This window comes from Kryptolebias marmoratus, linkage group LG22 (genome assembly GCF_001649575.2).
Source record: "Kryptolebias marmoratus isolate JLee-2015 linkage group LG22, ASM164957v2, whole genome shotgun sequence".
Taxonomy (NCBI): domain Eukaryota; kingdom Metazoa; phylum Chordata; class Actinopteri; order Cyprinodontiformes; family Rivulidae; genus Kryptolebias; species Kryptolebias marmoratus.
In genome coordinates, this window is record NC_051451.1 from 27,619,382 (window position 1) to 27,636,388 (window position 17,007).

Here is a 17,007-nt window from a genome sequence, read left to right on the forward strand (position 1 = left end):
AGCTGTAACTCTGAGGGTTACCAGCTGTAACTGAGGGTTACCAGCTGTAACTCTGAGGGTTACCAGCTGTAACTCTGAGGGTTACCAGCTGTAACTCTGAGGGTTACCAGCTGTAACTCTGTCTTGGTTTTGTTTTGTTCGTCTTAAGACATAAAAATTCACGTTTATGATTTATTTTTATATCAGTGATGCATATCTTCAGTCATTCTTTAATCGTTTTACAACTTATTTCTGTTTGAAGTTATTCTGTTTGCTTGTTTGTTGCTTTTCTTCTCCGTTTCTGTTTAAATCTGGTTAAATGTGGGGACTTGGAGTGGTTTTAAGGTTCAGATTGTCTGTTAGCTTGTCAGTGCTGTCAGACTTCACCTCAGAGGTCGTTCAAAGAGTTATCTACAGCAGATAAGATAGTGATTGTTCATGAACCTCATCCATCATGTCCTGAGTTTTATAGCACCAGATAACATGTTGGCTGCGCTCTCTGAGGTTCTGGGTCGTTTTGTCTCCTCAGCCGTCTTCCCGCTGCACCACTCCGGGGCTCTCTCCCGCCACCTTGGCGTCGCTGGGCGGCACCTCGTCACGGCGAGGAAGCGGGGACGCCGGCAGCGCCTACGACCCTGACACCAATCTGAGCGAGTTTAAGGTGCGTCGTTCTGAAACGTTTCTTTTTGATTCGAACACACGTTCCTCCTCGAAGCGACGCCTCCGCTGCTCTTCCCGCTGTTGTCAGTGTTGGCTTTAACCGTTGTTGGCTCTGAATGCATGGGAGGACCGGATGTGACGTGTGTCCTACGTGTCCGTCTGCTGGACTGTCTCTAAGATGACCGCCAAGGTGCTTTATCTGTCCTCTAGCACCCCTGCAGTCTCCAGTTCACCCCAACCATTCCCTCCATCTCCTCTACAGGATATCTATGAACTAAAGGACCAGATTCAGGATGTAGAGGGGCGGTACATGCAAGGGCTTAAAGAGCTGAAGGTAGAGGGGCTTGAGCTCAAAGCATGCCTTCTTTTATCCTTTGGGAACAGAACAGCATCACTAACCCCCACTTTCTTCCCTCCCTTATTGCTCCTAACTCCTCCGCCGTGTCTTTGGATGATTCCCGTTTTATTCTGCATGACCTTTCATCACTTCCTGGTTCGATTTGAAATCGAGACACTCCCTCATTTCTGCAGAGCAACAGGCTCCACCTGCAGACACACAGAGACTTCCATTCAGGGGAAACAAAACTCACTTTTTATTTCAATAACAGTAGTTTACTAACATCCTGACTACTTCCTGCTAGATTTTGGATTTTATCTGAGTTTCTTGTTCCTGTTCCTTGTTGTTTCACCTCTGAAAATGTGCAATCAGTCCCTTCAATCATTTACGTCACATATTGATCCAAAATGTTTAAAAAGAAAGAAACTAAAGAATCAGGATTCACATCCCTTTAAACTTCTCCTCATTTTGTCTTGTTGCAACCGAGCATTTTACTGGGTTTCCTGCATTTTTACAAACAAAAATCTGAAAAGTGTGGCAAACATTTGTGCTCTGAGACACAGGTTTGTCTCCAGCAGCTTTGATGCAGTTTGAAGGAGTTTCCTACTGTAGTTTTATAGATTTATTGGTGTGAAATTCTGAAATGTGGATAAATAAAGACTGGTAGGTTTACAGTTTCAACCTAAACTATTTTTATCTGCAATAAATCTGAGCATAAATATGTACAAATGCATCTAAACTGCCGGCTCTTCCATCGTTGTCCTGTTTTCAGTCACTTCGGCTGTTTTTGTTGGTAAATAAATGTTTGTTTCCACACAGATGGACTCTGCTGCCTTCAGAAGTCACCTCATCAGCAAACGGTTTCCTCCTTTTTAGTTCAGGGTGTCAAAGAAAAGCACGCCTCACTTTTCAGATTTTTATTTGTAAAAAGATGTGATCATCATTCCTGATTTTCCTTCCACTTCTGTTCTGCTTCACTTTGTTGGTCTGTCAGCGGGACAAAATGTGCGAACATTCAGGCGCAGGAAGGTTTCTTTTCAGCTTCGGTTTGTGTTAAAGAAGCTTTAAAATCGGTTGGTTTTTGTCGTTAACGCGTCTGCAAACCTCCCAGGAGTCGCTGGCAGAGGTGGAGGAGAAGTACAAGAAGGCCATGGTGTCCAACGCACAGCTGGACAACGACAAGGCCAACCTCATCTACCAGGTGGACACGCTGAAGGACGTCATCGAGGAGATGGAGGAGCAAACGGCGGAGATGAGGCGGGAGCTGGAGGACAAGTCGAAGGTAAAAAAAACTAACTCCGGTTTTCACCGAAACTCCCGAAACGCTGATGTGGCGTAAATGATCCATCAGTCTGTCCTTTCAGGAGCTGGAAAGACAGAAACAGACGTGTTCGGTCCTGCAGCACAAACAAGAAGAACTCAAAGAGGGACTTCGTCAGAGAGATGAGCTCATAGAGGTACGGCTGCTTCTGCAGAGACGTTTTCAGCATCTGTGTCCTTAAAGACACTGAACAAGCGTTAAATCAGCCAGTTTGAGATAAATAAAGCATTAAAAATCATTTTTATTTGAGGTAGTCCTTTACTTATGTTTTTAACGTAGTTATAACAAACTAAACAGCTGAATATTTAAGAAATATTATGTCAGGAAGTTACATAAATCCTAAAATGAGCTTTTAGCTGCGTTTTAAACAGGAAACTCTTTCCTCCTGTGAGTTTAAATAGAAACAGGAGCAGGTGGTTCTGAGGTTCTGGACTCACGGCCCGCTCCGATCAGCCTCTTCTCACTCTGTCTCTGTTTCGAGCGTGTTTGTCCACATTCTCACCTCTGTTCTTTGTTCCGTTCGATCCTTCCTCCCTGTTTCTGGTTCCCGTCCTGCTCCGCGCCGTCTTTTCGCCCCGCACCGTCCCCCAGGAGAACCAGCGAACGCAGACTAAGTTAGACGGCCTCACCAGAGAGGTGTTTGATCTGCAGGAAACGATAAACTGGAAGGACAAAAAGATCGGGGTAGGACGTCCCCCTGGCAGCGGCTGTCTCTGCACGATGGAGACTGTTCATCCGTAGATAAATGGACCCGGTCACGTGCACAGTTTGGGCTTTTTGCATGTCATAATCAGAGTTTGGATCCAGAAGTAACTGCAGCATGACATGCATGCTCCACCTGTAGACGTAGTTGTTTTTATTTTCAAGTAAAAACCCCAAAGAAGTCCCGTCGTCTGAAACAACCCGGCTGCATGTCTGCCTGAAGCGTGTCGTGGTTCACGTTTGTCCAGTTTCCATCCAATCTGTCCTCTCTCTGTTTCTCTCTCTTCCTTGTCTTCCTCTCATGGTGGCCAGGCCTTAGAGAGGCAGAAAGAGTACTTTGATTGCATTAGGAAGGAGCGAGACGAGCTCAGAGATGAGCTCGCCGACATCAAGGGGAAGTCCAAACCAGGAGAGGTAGGTCTCCTGAGTCCCGGGAGGAAACTGAAAACCAGCTGCTCGTTTCAGGGCCTTCGTGATGTAAAAATGTTGTTGGTCTCGTCTCAAACTCTTCACCTCAGATTATTTCTGTTCTTCCAGCTCCAAACAAACTCAGGTCTCCGTTTAAAACTTTATAAAACATCAGTTAGTAAATGTTAAAAGTTATCTCCCGTCCTGAGAACCAGAACCAGGACCAGGACCAGGCTCAGGACAGGTGGGTGGGGTTTGAGAGGACAGGAAGGAGACACAGACAGACAGGAAGTGGTCCAGGTCTAGTTTCTACAGACAGAAGAACAGGTTAATGGCAGCAATAAGCACAGAGAGGACACGTGGACAGTTTGTCATCCAGCAGCACAGAGAGGACACGTGGACAGTTTGTCATCCAGCAGCACAGAGAGGACACGTGGACAGTTTGTCCTCCAGCAGCACAGAGAGGACATGTGGACAGTTTGTCCTCAGGACACTGTAGGCTTTATCAGACAGGACAGTCTTACAGTGGACAGGCTGTTAATAGAAGATGCAGTTTGTTTATTTTATGCTGATAATAATAATTATTATAACTTTTATGCAAAACTTTTCTAAATGGCCGAACAAACCATTTAATTCTGGAGCTCAGATGGTCGGGGTGGGACTCTACGTTCAGAGAACTGGGATGAGTTTAGAAATAATTATTGATGCTTTTCTATCATCTTGATTGATTTTACAAAAACACAAACAAAGATTTATATATTTTCAATAAAGAGTTAACAAAAAAATGCTGTTAATGACAAACAGTTACCATAGATGTTAATTTAACATTTAAAAGAGCTAATTCTGTTAGTTTTGTTCATCACTGGTGAATTATAGACAAATTAAATGTTTCAGAGTCATTATTAACAGATATTCTTCAGGTTTCAGTGAAGAAAAGACGTAAAAACTCAGAGTTTTGTTTGATCCCTCCTGACTCTGAAGTTTGTTTTCTTGTCTCTCGCTCTCAGAGACACGGGCTGGTCATCGTCCCGGACGGAACGCCGAACGGAGACGTCAGCCCCGACGCTCTGTCCCCGGGAATCACTCTGGTGTCCCAGGAAGCTGCCCAGGTTCTGGAGTCGGCGGGCGAGGGTCCGCTGGGTCAGTCGGAGGGTTCGTTCTATGTCCGTTTGTTTCGTTGTAGTTCTGGGTGCCGCTGAAGTTCTGTTCGTCCCGCAGATGTCAGGCTACTGAAGCTGGCCGAGGAGAAAGACGAGCTGTTGGCTCAGATCAGGAAGCTGAAGAATCAGCTGGAGGAGGAGCGGCAGAAACAGGCGAAGGTGGACGGCGCCTACACCGATGGCGAGAAGATGGAGAACGGGACGGACTTGCACTTCATCGAGATGCAGCGTAAGCTCACTTCCTGTCGCACCTGTCCTCAGGTTCGGCTCGTTTCTGCAGACTTCGGCTGTGAGGAACAAACTCGAGGATCGATCCACGCACCCCTACTTCAGTGTCGGACTGATACGTTTGTTTTCCTCTGCAGGAGACGCCAACAGACAGATCAGCGAATACAAGTTCAAGCTTTCTAAAGCCGAGCAGGAAATGGGTACGATGGAGCAGAATGTAAGTCAGGTTTAAGAATTCCCAGGATTATCCAGACGAGGAAGGAAGGAAGTTGTGAGATTTGCTCTTTTTTTGTGTTTGTTTTCCAGATCAGCAGACTTGAAGGGCAGGTGTCGCGATACAAGGCGGCCTCCGATAACGCCGAGAAGGTGGAAGACGAGCTCAAAGCGGAGAAACGGAAGCTTCAGAGAGAGGTTAAAGATTCCCGTCCAGATTCCCGAGTCTTTTCCGTCTGTAATCACGGAGCTGAATGTTTGACGCTGTCTCCTCACAGCTGCGCACGGCTCTGGATAAAATCGAGGAGATGGAGATGACCAACCAGCACCTTGTGAAGCGTCTGGAGAAGATGAAGGCCAACAGGAACGCCCTGCTGTCCCAGCAGTGAGGACGCCATCCTCGTCCCCGTCCCCGTCCCCGTCCCCCCGGAGCCCCTAAACTCGCACCCCAGACCTCTGGGCGAACACTCGTGTTTTCAGCTGTAACACTTTAAGACGTGTAAATAACCAAAACCAACTTGTAGCAGAGCAGAGATCCTTCTGTCGGCTCTGTCGGAGGAAAGACTCAGAAACCAAACTGATATCAAAGTTTTTGGGAGATTTCTTTAAGTCACTACTTATTTTTCCAGACTTTTCTACTACATCTTCGTTCTCCGGTCGGGTGCTTGGCTGTTGCATGAACGGGTTTAAAGATGCTTTTTGCTGCTCCGAGTCGCACTTTCCCAGCTTCCCCTCACAGTGAAGTGCCTTTTTTCACGTTAGGAGTCTGGGGGTCCGCACCAGAGTTATTTTAACAGGTACGGTATGATGTATTATTTAAGAAAAACAACAAAAAAAAGACACAAAAACAAGTTATTATGTGGAAAAATGTATAGAAGCAACTCTGTCTGCTGCGGTTTCTTTGGATTTTTTTTTTTTTTTTTCAAATATTTAAGTTTTCTGAAAAATAAATGTATAATTTACAAATCTGTGGATGATTTATCTTTTATTTAGTGAGGCTCATTCTCAGAAAAAGTAATTCTATCTGTCAGGAAATAAAAATAATAATAATCTGATGTCTCATTTAGTAAAAACAATTTAAAAAAGGCTTATATAGGATTTAAATTAAGTTTAATTTATTTATGCAGCACATTAATCAAAGCTGGGTGCATAAAAAATTAAAAATGTTCAAACAGAATTAAAATATTTTAAATTAAATTTCCAAAAACAAAATTATTTTTCACAAAAATGCTGAAACTGAAGAGTTAAAATAAGAACCTAAAATGAGCAAAACATCTAAAAGCTAACAAATGAGACGAACAGTAGCTAAAAGTTAAAGCCGAAAAGTAGGTGAAAGCTAAATGTTGCTAAAGTTAGCAAATCTGTAGCCAAAAGCTAAAATTAGCAAGACAGCAGCTAAAACTAAAACCAGCCAGTCAGCTGAAGCTTCTGGTTCCATGTTGGAAGGTGATCAGCTGATCAGACAGGTGTGACACGATGATGGGGCGGGAAGACCTCAGCAATGACCCTCAGCTCTGTAGCTGCGGCAGCCATCTTGAACTGGGTTAATGTGTGATTAAATGAGGAGTTTGTGGTCCGACTCCAGCTGATTCAGTTGTTTACGTTGAGCGTGTACCCTCGTTTCAGAACGTTCTATCAGGATTTCTAACTCAGGACTGTTTGATAACCTTCAGCTGTCTGATTCGTCTCTGGAGGCCTCGGCTCTTTAACGTCCAGCAGCCAGAACAAAAAGGAGGCGTGTCCTAACTGTGGAGGCTGATGGTGTGGGCGGATCACAGACTCTGACCAGCGTCTTCAGTCTTATTTATTTCTTTACATCACCAGAGTTACAGACATGAAGGCAGCAGCTTCAGCACCTTTCAAACACTTTATAAAGATCCGGCAGGTTTGCGATCTGCAGGACGGAGCCGTCCTCGCCGAACAACTTCGGAGGACAGAAGAGCGTCCGGAGAGCTTTGAAGACGACGTGTTCCACTTTCCAGCGCCACGAGTTGGCCTCAGCGTCCTGAAACAGAACCGAGACGCAGCCCCTGTCAGTCGCAGAGGCGGTCAGGCGTTCCAGGAAGCCGAGCGGCCCTCACCTGTTCCCGCTCAGGCTCCGCCTCCAGGACGAACCGCTTCCTGATGGAGTAGAACGAGCTGCACTCCCTGCAGAAGTCTCGGAAGCAGTCCTTCTCATTGTCCCAGTTCACCTGCAGCACAGAACCACACCGTCAGTTTCGAAGCGACGCGCGGCGGGCGACGGTGTAAGGGATCTGACCTCTGTGGCGAGGCGGAGGACGAACATCGGGAGTCCCTCCATGATCGGGGCGTAGTTGTCCAGAAGCAGCGGCAGTCCAGTCAGGTTCCCGTCCTGAGTTCAAAGCAAAGAAAGGGAAGAAATCGGGTCACACCTACGACAGGTAAGATACTGTTTCTCTCTGCTGACCTCGTCGATCTCCAGGGAGAAGTAATCCTCCAGCATCTCGGCCTTCTTCTTCAGGAAGTCCACGATGTACTGAGCCAGACCCTCCTTCGGACCGTCCTCCTCCGTCCAGCCGCTCTCCTCCGAGTCCAGAGCCAGCATGGCCAGGTCGTAGAGCGGAGCCGGCTCCTGAAACCCAAACAGAACCCTGATGAAGACCCGCCTTCCCCCCGTGGCTTCGTCCGCAGCGTGCACCACTCACAGATAGTCTGAGGACGCCGAAGTTCCCGAAGTCGTAGATGAGTATCTGGTAGAAAAGCTCCTGACTGGAAGAGAAATAAAAAGGTAAAATGAGACGGGTCGAGGGGTCCGAGCCGGACTCTGAGCTCCTGAAGGTCCGACCTGAGCCTGGTGGCGTTCAGCAGGTACAGCTTGGTGTGATGCTGGACTAAGGTCCACTGCGGGTCGGCGCAGCCCACAAACGAGTGGTTCTGCAGCATCTCCTGAAGCCCTGAGGACAGACGTAACCATGACTCAGCAGGTTCTGCAGACACGGAGCTGGGAGTCATCCTCGTGGACTGACAGGTTCTGATCCGTTTTTAAAGAGGAAAACTGTTTGTTTCAGCTGTTTTCTGTTGGCATGGCAACAACAAGATGTGATTTATTTCATGTTTCTACAAGTTGGAGGAATCTGAGCAGCTTCTCTGTTGGTGAGGATGACTCTCAGCTACCACCACCTTCAGCCCCGCGGATCTCAGGTTCTCACGGTTCTCGGGTCAGACCTTTGTGCGTGTTCTCCGTGATCTCAGCTCGCAGCTCTTTGACGCTGCTCAGTTTGATCGCTCTTCTTCTGGGCGCCGCTGCAGCCGTCAGGTCCTCCTCTTCCTCCTCCTCCTCCTCCTCCTCCTCCTCAGTCCTCTGTCGCTTCCTGCCTCACAGGAAAACACCGAGACGTTTACATGATCTCCCTCTCACTTATCCACTCTGTAGCTGCAGAACAGCAGCTAAAAGGAGCAACAGAGTCAGAATCCTGAAGCAGAAAAAATGTTTTTTTATGCTTTTTGGGGGGAGAAAATCTTTGCAAATTATGTTAAATTTTCTAGAAACCTAAAGAGACAGCAGCCACCTCCTGAATGAGCCAAATGTTTTGATGATAAAGTGTGCAGCAGAAGAACGTGGAAAAAACGCTGACTCAGAGTTTCCAGCAGTTATGGATCATTTTGGCCACTTGAGGGCAGAAGAAATCCACACAAACAAAAGATTCTGTAAAAAACTGAATGTTTTAAACCAAAAGGTAAACTCAAAAAAGCAGAAAGATTATCAGCAAGAAAAGAAAGCCGTGCAGCTGAACTAAAAGCCGTTTGGAGTTCAGAAACAGACGAGCTGCTGAGAGAAGAAGAAGAAGAACTTTCCTTCCTGCTGCTGTCTGTCAGCTCGGTTCTGCAGGTCGGTGTTCAGACTTGCTCTCCTCACATCAACGCCGGTCCTGATCCGACTTGTCAGAAATGGAAATGACAGCCTGAAGGATTCTTCAGCTGCTTTTATGCAAACTGGGATTCGGTTCAAATCTGTCAGTTTTTCCCCCCAGAAACAAACGGTAAAAACTCAAACAGACTTTGGGAACTGATGTGGACCCACGAGTCCCGGTTTCGGTTCTGAACATAACTTCTTGCTGTCAGCAGATGTAAAAACATTAAACTTTTTATTCCAACACTTCAGGAACCAGTGACCCGATCGTTCACCTGTGGCCATCCTGCGGCGTGACCCCGGACTGCCCCCCGCCTTCTGGACCCTCTGCTTCCTGCTCCAACACATCTTCGTCCTCCATCTCGGTTCTGGTGTCGGCCCGCCCGCCGCTGGCACCGGCTGGTTCTGGGTCAGCGGGCTTCTTGCTGCTCGGTTGGAGGAAAGCGTCCAGTTTCTGGGCGCGACAGTCGGTCCTCACCATGAGGTGGGCGTAGACTCGCTGACCCGGCTCGGCGGGCTCGGCCGCGGCGCCGCAGGCCTTCACCTCCGGTCCTCCTGAGACGGGCAGCCCCGGCAGCAGCGTCTGGAGCGGGAGAGCCACAGATCAGCTGGAAACACGTCGTGATAAAAGCAGACTCATCTCCTGCCGACGAGCACCTGAGTGAAAAACGTGCGCGAGGAGTTGGAGCCCAGCAGTTTGCTCTCCACGTGTTTCTGAACGCTCTCGATGACGCCGTCCTCGTGCAGGAAGTGCACTTCATGTTTGGTTGGATGCACGTTCACGTCTACGTTCTGCGGAGCGATCTCCAAGCTGTCAGGAAGAACAGAACCGGGTCAGGCGAGCAGAACCGGAACAGGTCCGGCTGCAGAGAGCTGAGCGAGCGGCCGACCTGAGGTACAGGAAGGGGTGCATGTTCTTGGGGAGGTACGCGGCGTAAACCGTCTCCACGGCTTTCTTCAACGCGCTGGACTCCACAAGGCGATCTGCAGCGACACACATCGTCCCTGAACTCAGAGCTGAAACCGTTTCCCCGGCAGGCCGCGGCGTTTTCACCTACGGTTGATGAACAGGACCAGGATGCATTTCTTCATGGAGTAGTTGGCGTTTGAGACGTAGCCTCTCATCTTGAAGGCGAGCTTCTGATCCTCGCAGCTGACTTCAATCAGCTCCCTGAGCACACACACACACACCGGTTCAGGCGGGAGGAAGCGGGACGTCATGGAAGCAGACGGGAACAACTACCTGCTGACTGCATTCCCAAAAACGCTCCGGATGTTATCCACCACGGACGCGTTGGGCAGCGTCCTCACGTCGGCCACCGTCTCTCCTTGCTGGAAGAAGAAACACGATGAGACGTCAGCAGGTTTCCTCCTCCAAACATTCCGCAGCCGACAGTTTGAAACCCGTCTCACCTTTTTGACTGAGAAGCTTTTTCCTGAGTTGTGTATGGCGTACCTTCAGAGACAACAGAGCTGATGAAGAAGAAACGCTCAGACGGAGGAGTAAAACACAAACCTGCTGACGACGTCTACGATCCTGGAGTACTCGTCCCCGGGGCTCTTCAGGGCTTTCCTCCTGGTGGACACGTTATAGAAAAGGTCCTCCACCTGCAGATAAACAACAGGAACACTTCATCGGCGTCCGGAAATGTCCCGTTTCGCTCGATGCGCTCCACAAACTCACGAGTATCTGCGTCCCCTGGTTGCCGGCGCACGGTTTGGGAGGACCTTTGGGTTTCCCGTCGCTGTAGCTGGCTCTGCACAACAACACATGATGTCCAACATCAGCTCGAGTTCATCCTCGGGGAGCCGCGGCGGTTTCCTCTGATCGTACCTGAACGCACACTTGGCGTCGGCCGTCTTCGAAGTTATGGTCACGTGAGCCACGTGGCTTATGCTGGCAAGGGCCTAAAGGTCAGAGAGCAGAGGTCAAAACATGGAGGACGAAGACTCGGCAGCCAGAACAGCCTGGAGTCTGCGGCGGGCCTCACCTCTCCTCGGAATCCGTAGGTTGCGATCGCCGAAAGATCCTCGAAGGTTTGCAGTTTGCTGGTGGTGAACCTTTCGCAAACGATGTCCATGTCCTCCTTCTGCAAAGGGGGGACAAAATCAACAGATCAGGAACAAAGTCTTCAGGAAGTCTCTCAGCGGAAGGAGAAAGGTTTGCTTCACAAGTTTCAGAGGCGCGGTCCTGTCCCTTACGCTGAAAAATAAGTCTGAGTGACCATTTTTGTCTCGAAATAGTCCCAAAGTCGTCTTCGACACCCTCGGGAATTATGCTTCAGCCTCGTGAGATTCCACCTTAAAGTCCTGGTCCCACAAAATTCCCAGAAATCCAGGGAGACTCCGTCTTTTCACCACCTACGTCTCACAGCGGATCTGAAGACGCCTCTGACCGAAGACGCTGTCGTTAAATGTGTGTGTGTGTGTGTGTGTGGTCCAGCTGGAGGTCTTTGGGCATGACGGCGACCCGGTGTGGTCGAAGAGCCTCGCCGGCAGAGCTCTGGAAGTCTTTGAGTTCTGGGCGATCTCCTGGACCGAGCAGCTCGGTGGACTTCTGGTACCGGGCCCGGGGCGCCGCTTCCTTGGAGCTTTGCCTCCGGCGGACTTACGGGCCTGTCTTCTTCGGTTCGTCGAGGTTCCTCTGTAGATCTGTGGGCTGATCTGAGGTAATATTTGAGCTGCTGAGATGTTAATCAGCTGCTCCCGAGACCAGAGGAAATAATCCTCCAGGAAAAAGAGGAATTAAAGTTTCCAGAAGCAATCTGTCAGAATAAATATAACAGACCTGCTCCAACATGAAGAGCAGTTCTGGAGGGTTTTTAAGGGACAGCTCCCGGTCCCAGTCCGGGTCCAGGACCCGGGTGGACTCACTCACCCTGATGCCTGTCCCGTTGTCCTGAATCTGGAGGAGTTTCAGTCCTCCATCCTTCACCGTCACCTGAATATTCGTCGACTTCGCATCCAAACTGAAACATGTCAAGAAAAACAGGTTACAGGGCAGCACGTGCCACAATGCAGCTTTTTTTTTTAAATATATTTCATCCTCTACAGAAAGCCTGACATTAACCCAGGCTGTATTTTTTAGCTTTCTCACCAGTTTTCCATCATTTCTTTGACGGCGTTGGCCGGACGCTGAATCACTTCTCCCGCCGCGATTCTGTTGACAACCGCCTCGTCGAGCCTCCGGATGACTCCCGCCATGTTTACAGCGGAGCTGCGGGCGGGTTTTACACGGAACCCGGGGTCTGTGGTCTTCAGAGGATTTACACAGAACCCAGGGGCCGTGGAGACACGAACATGTGTGATTTTAGGGTCCAAAACGAACCGAAATCAACGGAATCAACTTCCACACGAAGCACGAGCTGGATGCAGCCGCGGAAGGAAAACAAACGTGATTGTTCACTCCTACTCAACCCATCACAAGTCGGCAAAACTCCAGCTGTCATCTAAACGACCAGGTTAGCAGCTTTATTTACTGACTGAAAAAAACGCTTTCAGATCAAGTAGCCTTCCTCTTCTTTACTTTGATCAACAAGCGCCGAATGGTAAAGTATTATTGTTTTAAGTGCGACGCGTAAGTTTTATGACAGAGTAACGCATCTTTTTTTTTTATAGACAATCTTCGATGGAAGCGCGGGCCAGCGTCAAAACAGGGGGCGGGGTCTGCCGGACGGCTCTGGCTATTCGCTGAAAGTCTTCTTCGTTGGTATTTTCTTTACACACTGCGCCATTAGCGCCACAGGAGCTACTGTTGCTTGTTTGTACACATTTAATAATAAAACAAACTTTTAAAATCAGCCATTACCTTGTTAGTTTGTAGTTTATTTATTTTTTGTCAATGGTAAATGTTTATGTCTCCAGCATGAGAGGCGTTTCTGTAATACACAATAAGATGTTTTCCTATAAATATAACCCAATTCAAGATGGCTGCTACGGCCAACTGACATTAGCACAGACATATGGACATTAGGTGGAAGCAGACAAAACAAAAATGGCTACAACTACAACTACAGATACTGAGCTAAATTTGGTGTGGTAGTAGCTGAGAGTCATCCCCACCACATGCTTAAAGGGGAAATAAAATATAATATTAAAATAATGAGTTTTCATGTTTTTCTTTTAGTTAAACACCATCATAAAACACTCCAGTGGTCCATTTCTCTGATTTCACACTTTAACGACTTGCTTTTAAAGGTTTTGTGAGCTGATTGTGGGCGGAGTTACCTCCTCAGTTAGAAGGAGGCGGAGCCAGCTGTGGCAGACCGCTGTAGGACGTTGAGCAGGTCACTGTCGTGATGTTTATCAGGGAAATTGGAAGCAGAGGAGGATCAGATGGACCATCCAACCTTGTGGTCCTTTAGAAGCCGAAGGTTCAGCTGCTGGAGGTCCGGGTCGGTTTAAAGCGCTAAAACGTGGCGCTCCACATAATACATGACATGAAAGCACATAACGTTGTTTTCAATGTTTGACCAAAACGGACCCAGCTCTGTCATTTCAACATAAAGATGATTTTATTCTGAAACTCTAGCATGAAACGTGGCGGGTGACATGCATTCCTTCAAGGCTCGTCCCCCAGCAGGGATCATGGCTGTAGGTGTCAGTATTCTGTTGGTCCAGTTTGGAGTCCGTGAGACTCTGCAGGATTCTGGGAGCTGCTTTGAATCTTGTGACCATCCAGAGAAACGTGATGCTGTCCCGTTTAAACTCAGAGCCAAGGAACAAACTCCAGGTAAACACCGGCAGGTAAAGACAGTCATTACCATCAGATCCTCTTTATTTTATTCCGCAGCCTTTGTTTTGATGGAGGAGACCCAGTAAGGTCCTCCATTCAGCCTGTAAAACACCAAAAACAGCTTCTGATTTTCTGTAAACCACATTTAAATTAAAAAAAAGCTGAAGTGTAAACCAGCTGCCTTGGCACAGATTAGACGTTCTGCAGCTCTTTTTTTTTTTTGAGCCTTTGCCAACACGACTTGTGCGTCGTAAACCAACAAACCACAGGCATTCACAAACAATGGCCGCTACAGAAAGCAGCCCAACCTGAAAGGTCAGTGGAAGTATGAGAGGAAGTCAGCTTGGCACCGAGCAGCAAAAAGGTAAACATGAAACTGTTGCAGGCTCTTAACCTCCGAGTTCACCCAGATGGTTGCACTCATCGTCTTCTTCAAGAACGTCTCCCTTTAGGCTGTTCCTGCCTTCCTGACCCAACGCAGGATGTTTAAGCACAAGCTTCGGCTGCAGGACGTCCCACAGGAAGGAATACAATGGAGTGGGAAGTAGGGGCGCGCAGAAATGTAAAGTACAGTGTCACACGGCAATTATGACATCATCGTGGGGCGCTAATTCCTATCCTGTCTTTGTAAATTTACTGCAGGAGGAGAATTCTTCCTTTAGCTGCTTCAGCTCTTAAAACGTTGATTACGGCTGTTTCAAACAGCTGCAGCTCCTTCGGCTACCTGCCGAGAACAAACAGAGGAGCACGAGCTGACAGCTGAAGGACTGCTGAAGCAGCTAAAATTGAGGTGTTAAAGTACAAGAAGCAGAACATTAGCTTAAAGCTAAAGGGAGCAAAAGGCTAGGTTAAAGCAAACAGGAGCTAAAAGTAATAAAACACTAACTGCAAGCTAAACTAGCAAAAAAGCTAGCTATAAGTAGCAAAAAAGCTCACGAAAAGTAGCAAAAGAGCAGCAAAAACCTAAAAGTAGCAGAACGGTAGCTACGAGCTAAAAGTAGCAAAATGCTACCTAAAAGCTAAAAGTTGAAAAATTGCAGCTAGACGTTAGAAGTAGCCAAAGGCTAGCAAAAAGCTAAGAGTAGCAGAACAGCAGCTGAAAGTAATGAACTAACTAAAGGCTAAAAACAGAAAAAGGCTAGCAAAAAGCAGCAAAATGTTAGCTATAAGTAACAAAAACCTAAAAGTAGCAGCCTGGTAGCTACAAGCTAAAGGTAGCAAAAAGTTAGCAAAAAACTAATTGTTGCAAAAACTAGCTAAAAGTAGCAAAATGCTAGCCAAAAGCTAAAAGTAGAAAAAAGTAGCTGAATAGTTGCAAAAGGCTACTTCTTTGTGCTTTTTAGCTGTTCATACATGAAAAAGTTCAGCTGATTTAAAAGATGGCTGCTACGACTTTTAGTTTTTTTTAACTTTTATACTTTTCAAAATATTTAACTTTATTTATAAATATTTATTTCTCTTTAAAATTGGGTTCAACTGCTGGTCTTATTAAGCTACTTTTAGCTTTTATCTTTTTTAGCTTTTAGCTAGTTATTTCCTATTTTAGGGCTTTTAGGTATTTGTCTGCTTGTTTTAGCTTTAACAGCTCAGCTTTAGCTGAAGTCCTTCGGCTGACATCCAGCCTTCAGTTTGGTTGAAGATCTCACCTCCCTGAGGGCTTCCTGTGACCCCCTCCTTCGCCCATAATCAGCCGAAGCTCTTCCTCTTGTCTTTGTTCCCTAAACTCTTCCCTTCTCTGCTCTTATCAGCCTGACGACAGACTGGAAACATCTTTAAAACAACAAAACGTTTTCCAGCGTTAAAAACAGCAACGAGGAAGTCCTGAACGGCAGCGCAGCTGCGTTGATGTTTCTCTTTGCTGTGGCAACAGGTTGCCATGTTGATCATGTGACTCTGCTTCTATCTGTCAGAACTGCAGCTTGTTGAAACCTAAAGTTCAGCTCAGACTGACGACACTTTAATCAGATATTTCATTTAATTCTGACCACGGCGATCAAAGGAAATCCTCCATAAATCCAAACCCTGGTTTTTAAAAATGACTGAACTTCTTTGTTGTTTTAATCGATCCTCAAACTGCAAAACTTGAGCTAAAACTAGCTAAAGAGTAGGTAAAACCAGCAGAACAGGAGCTAAAATGTAAAACGAGCAAAGTACTTCTTATATAAGCTAAAACTAGCTAAAAATCAGAATTTGCAAAATATTACAGAAAAGCTAAGGCTAGCAAAAAAGTAGCTAAAAGAACAGTAGTTCAAACCAGCAAAACATGAGCTATAAGTTAAATCTAACTAAAAATCAAATATTGCAAAACATTATCTAAGGTTAACCGAGCAGTAGCTAAAAGCTAAAAACAAACCAAGTTTACTAAAGTTCTCCATTCGTTTCAGTGGTGAAATTTAAAAGTTACAAAAATCAAAAGTCACAGCCTGAACTGAACGAGCCGAACCTTTTGAAGCATGAATGTAAAAACAGCTAAAGGTTTGCTGAAGTCCAAGAAAGCATAAAGACGAAAGTGTAAACAGGAAGTGTTGACTCATCAGAAGACTCGGGTTATTATTATGACCCTCACGATGACTGGATGGAAACAATAAGTTTAGATAAATATAAAAACATAAAGAAACGGGACGTTGTTGGAACTCCCTGAGTCTTTCTGGCTTTTGACACAAATATTTCACGTTTATTAGGCGCCCTGATCTGGATGCATTTCAGCCTTGAACCGAGGCTGTCCAACTTTCCAACTTCTACCCAGAGACACATTCCAGGTGGGTCCTGGTGGGTCCCGGTGGGTCTGGAAGGGCCCGGTTGGGTCCTCTGTCTCAATCAGGGCCCTTGATTGCGACACCGGTGGAAACGCTGCCGAACCGCAGCAGCAGCAGCTTTTTTTCGGCTCAGTTCAGCTCGAACAGAATGTGCCGCATGAAGCCATGCCTGCCGTCACAAGTTGAACCTCACCCTCCAATTAAAGCTGTGCTTTCAGGTTAATCTTTAAAGCACTTTGTGGTCAGCTGTTGCTTCAGGTCATGAAAACCTTCTCACTCGGCTCAGAGGCTTTGTTAGCCTCCGCTAACCTAACTAGCTCTCTGTAACTTCGGCTCCATTTGACCCGAAGGCCACGGCGGGTTAAAGCAGCCATCTTTTATTGATTCCCTTCATATCTGAGCAGTCGGCCGGCTTATCTCTGGTTCTGTTTTTGTTTGTTCTGCTGTCAGTTTGTGACATCAGGTGAACCTGAAGCTGGTCGTCAGCGGTTACTCATGCAGATACTATCCTCGGTTCGACTGTCGGCGTGCGCGCAGGTTTCAGGTGGATAAAAAAAGGAATGCTTGTAAACCCTTCTTGAATCCGACACGAGCGGCGCTCCGGTTTGTTCCAAGCTCGGCTCGTTTGTTGGCTCAG

General features: G+C 47.1%; 2 protein-coding genes across 12 annotated transcripts in view; one reads left to right on the forward strand and one right to left on the reverse strand.

Moving 5' to 3' along the window:
* The window catches only part of lrrfip2 (leucine rich repeat (in FLII) interacting protein 2), a 24,358-nt gene extending 18,457 nt beyond the window's left edge, over positions 1 to 5,901 (forward strand). For 5 of the 11 annotated variants that reach the window (XM_037973361.1, XM_017424289.3, XM_037973363.1 and 2 more), the window contains 11 exons: positions 509 to 640; positions 902 to 973; positions 2,088 to 2,258; positions 2,341 to 2,433; positions 2,889 to 2,981; positions 3,312 to 3,413; positions 4,415 to 4,547; positions 4,626 to 4,796; positions 4,933 to 5,012; positions 5,102 to 5,206; positions 5,287 to 5,901. In XM_037973361.1, coding sequence (XP_037829289.1) covers positions 509 to 640; positions 902 to 973; positions 2,088 to 2,258; positions 2,341 to 2,433; positions 2,889 to 2,981; positions 3,312 to 3,413; positions 4,415 to 4,547; positions 4,626 to 4,796; positions 4,933 to 5,012; positions 5,102 to 5,206; positions 5,287 to 5,397 — 1,263 coding nt within the window. In that variant the 3' untranslated portion in view covers positions 5,398 to 5,901. The remainder of the gene's footprint in view (positions 1 to 508; positions 641 to 901; positions 974 to 2,087; positions 2,259 to 2,340; positions 2,434 to 2,888; positions 2,982 to 3,311; positions 3,414 to 4,414; positions 4,548 to 4,625; positions 4,797 to 4,932; positions 5,013 to 5,101; positions 5,207 to 5,286) is intronic. The other 6 variants (XM_037973362.1, XM_025007645.2, XM_037973364.1 and 3 more) reach the window with 3 other exon arrangements.
* An 893-nt stretch (positions 5,902 to 6,794) lies between these two features.
* mlh1 (mutL homolog 1, colon cancer, nonpolyposis type 2 (E. coli)) lies at positions 6,795 to 12,257 on the reverse strand. Its single transcript, XM_017424375.3, has 19 exons — positions 11,977 to 12,257; positions 11,758 to 11,848; positions 10,871 to 10,969; positions 10,714 to 10,787; positions 10,564 to 10,636; positions 10,396 to 10,487; positions 10,293 to 10,335; positions 10,123 to 10,211; positions 9,938 to 10,050; positions 9,770 to 9,863; positions 9,537 to 9,690; positions 9,155 to 9,462; positions 8,195 to 8,340; positions 7,815 to 7,923; positions 7,675 to 7,738; positions 7,437 to 7,601; positions 7,269 to 7,361; positions 7,090 to 7,200; positions 6,795 to 7,013 (listed from the first exon to the last, which is right to left on the reverse strand). The coding sequence occupies exons 1-19, from the start codon at positions 12,081 to 12,083 to the stop codon at positions 6,858 to 6,860; spliced, it is 2,181 nt and encodes a 726-aa protein (XP_017279864.1). The 5' UTR covers positions 12,084 to 12,257; the 3' UTR covers positions 6,795 to 6,857.
* Between the last annotated feature and the right edge of the window lie 4,750 nt (positions 12,258 to 17,007).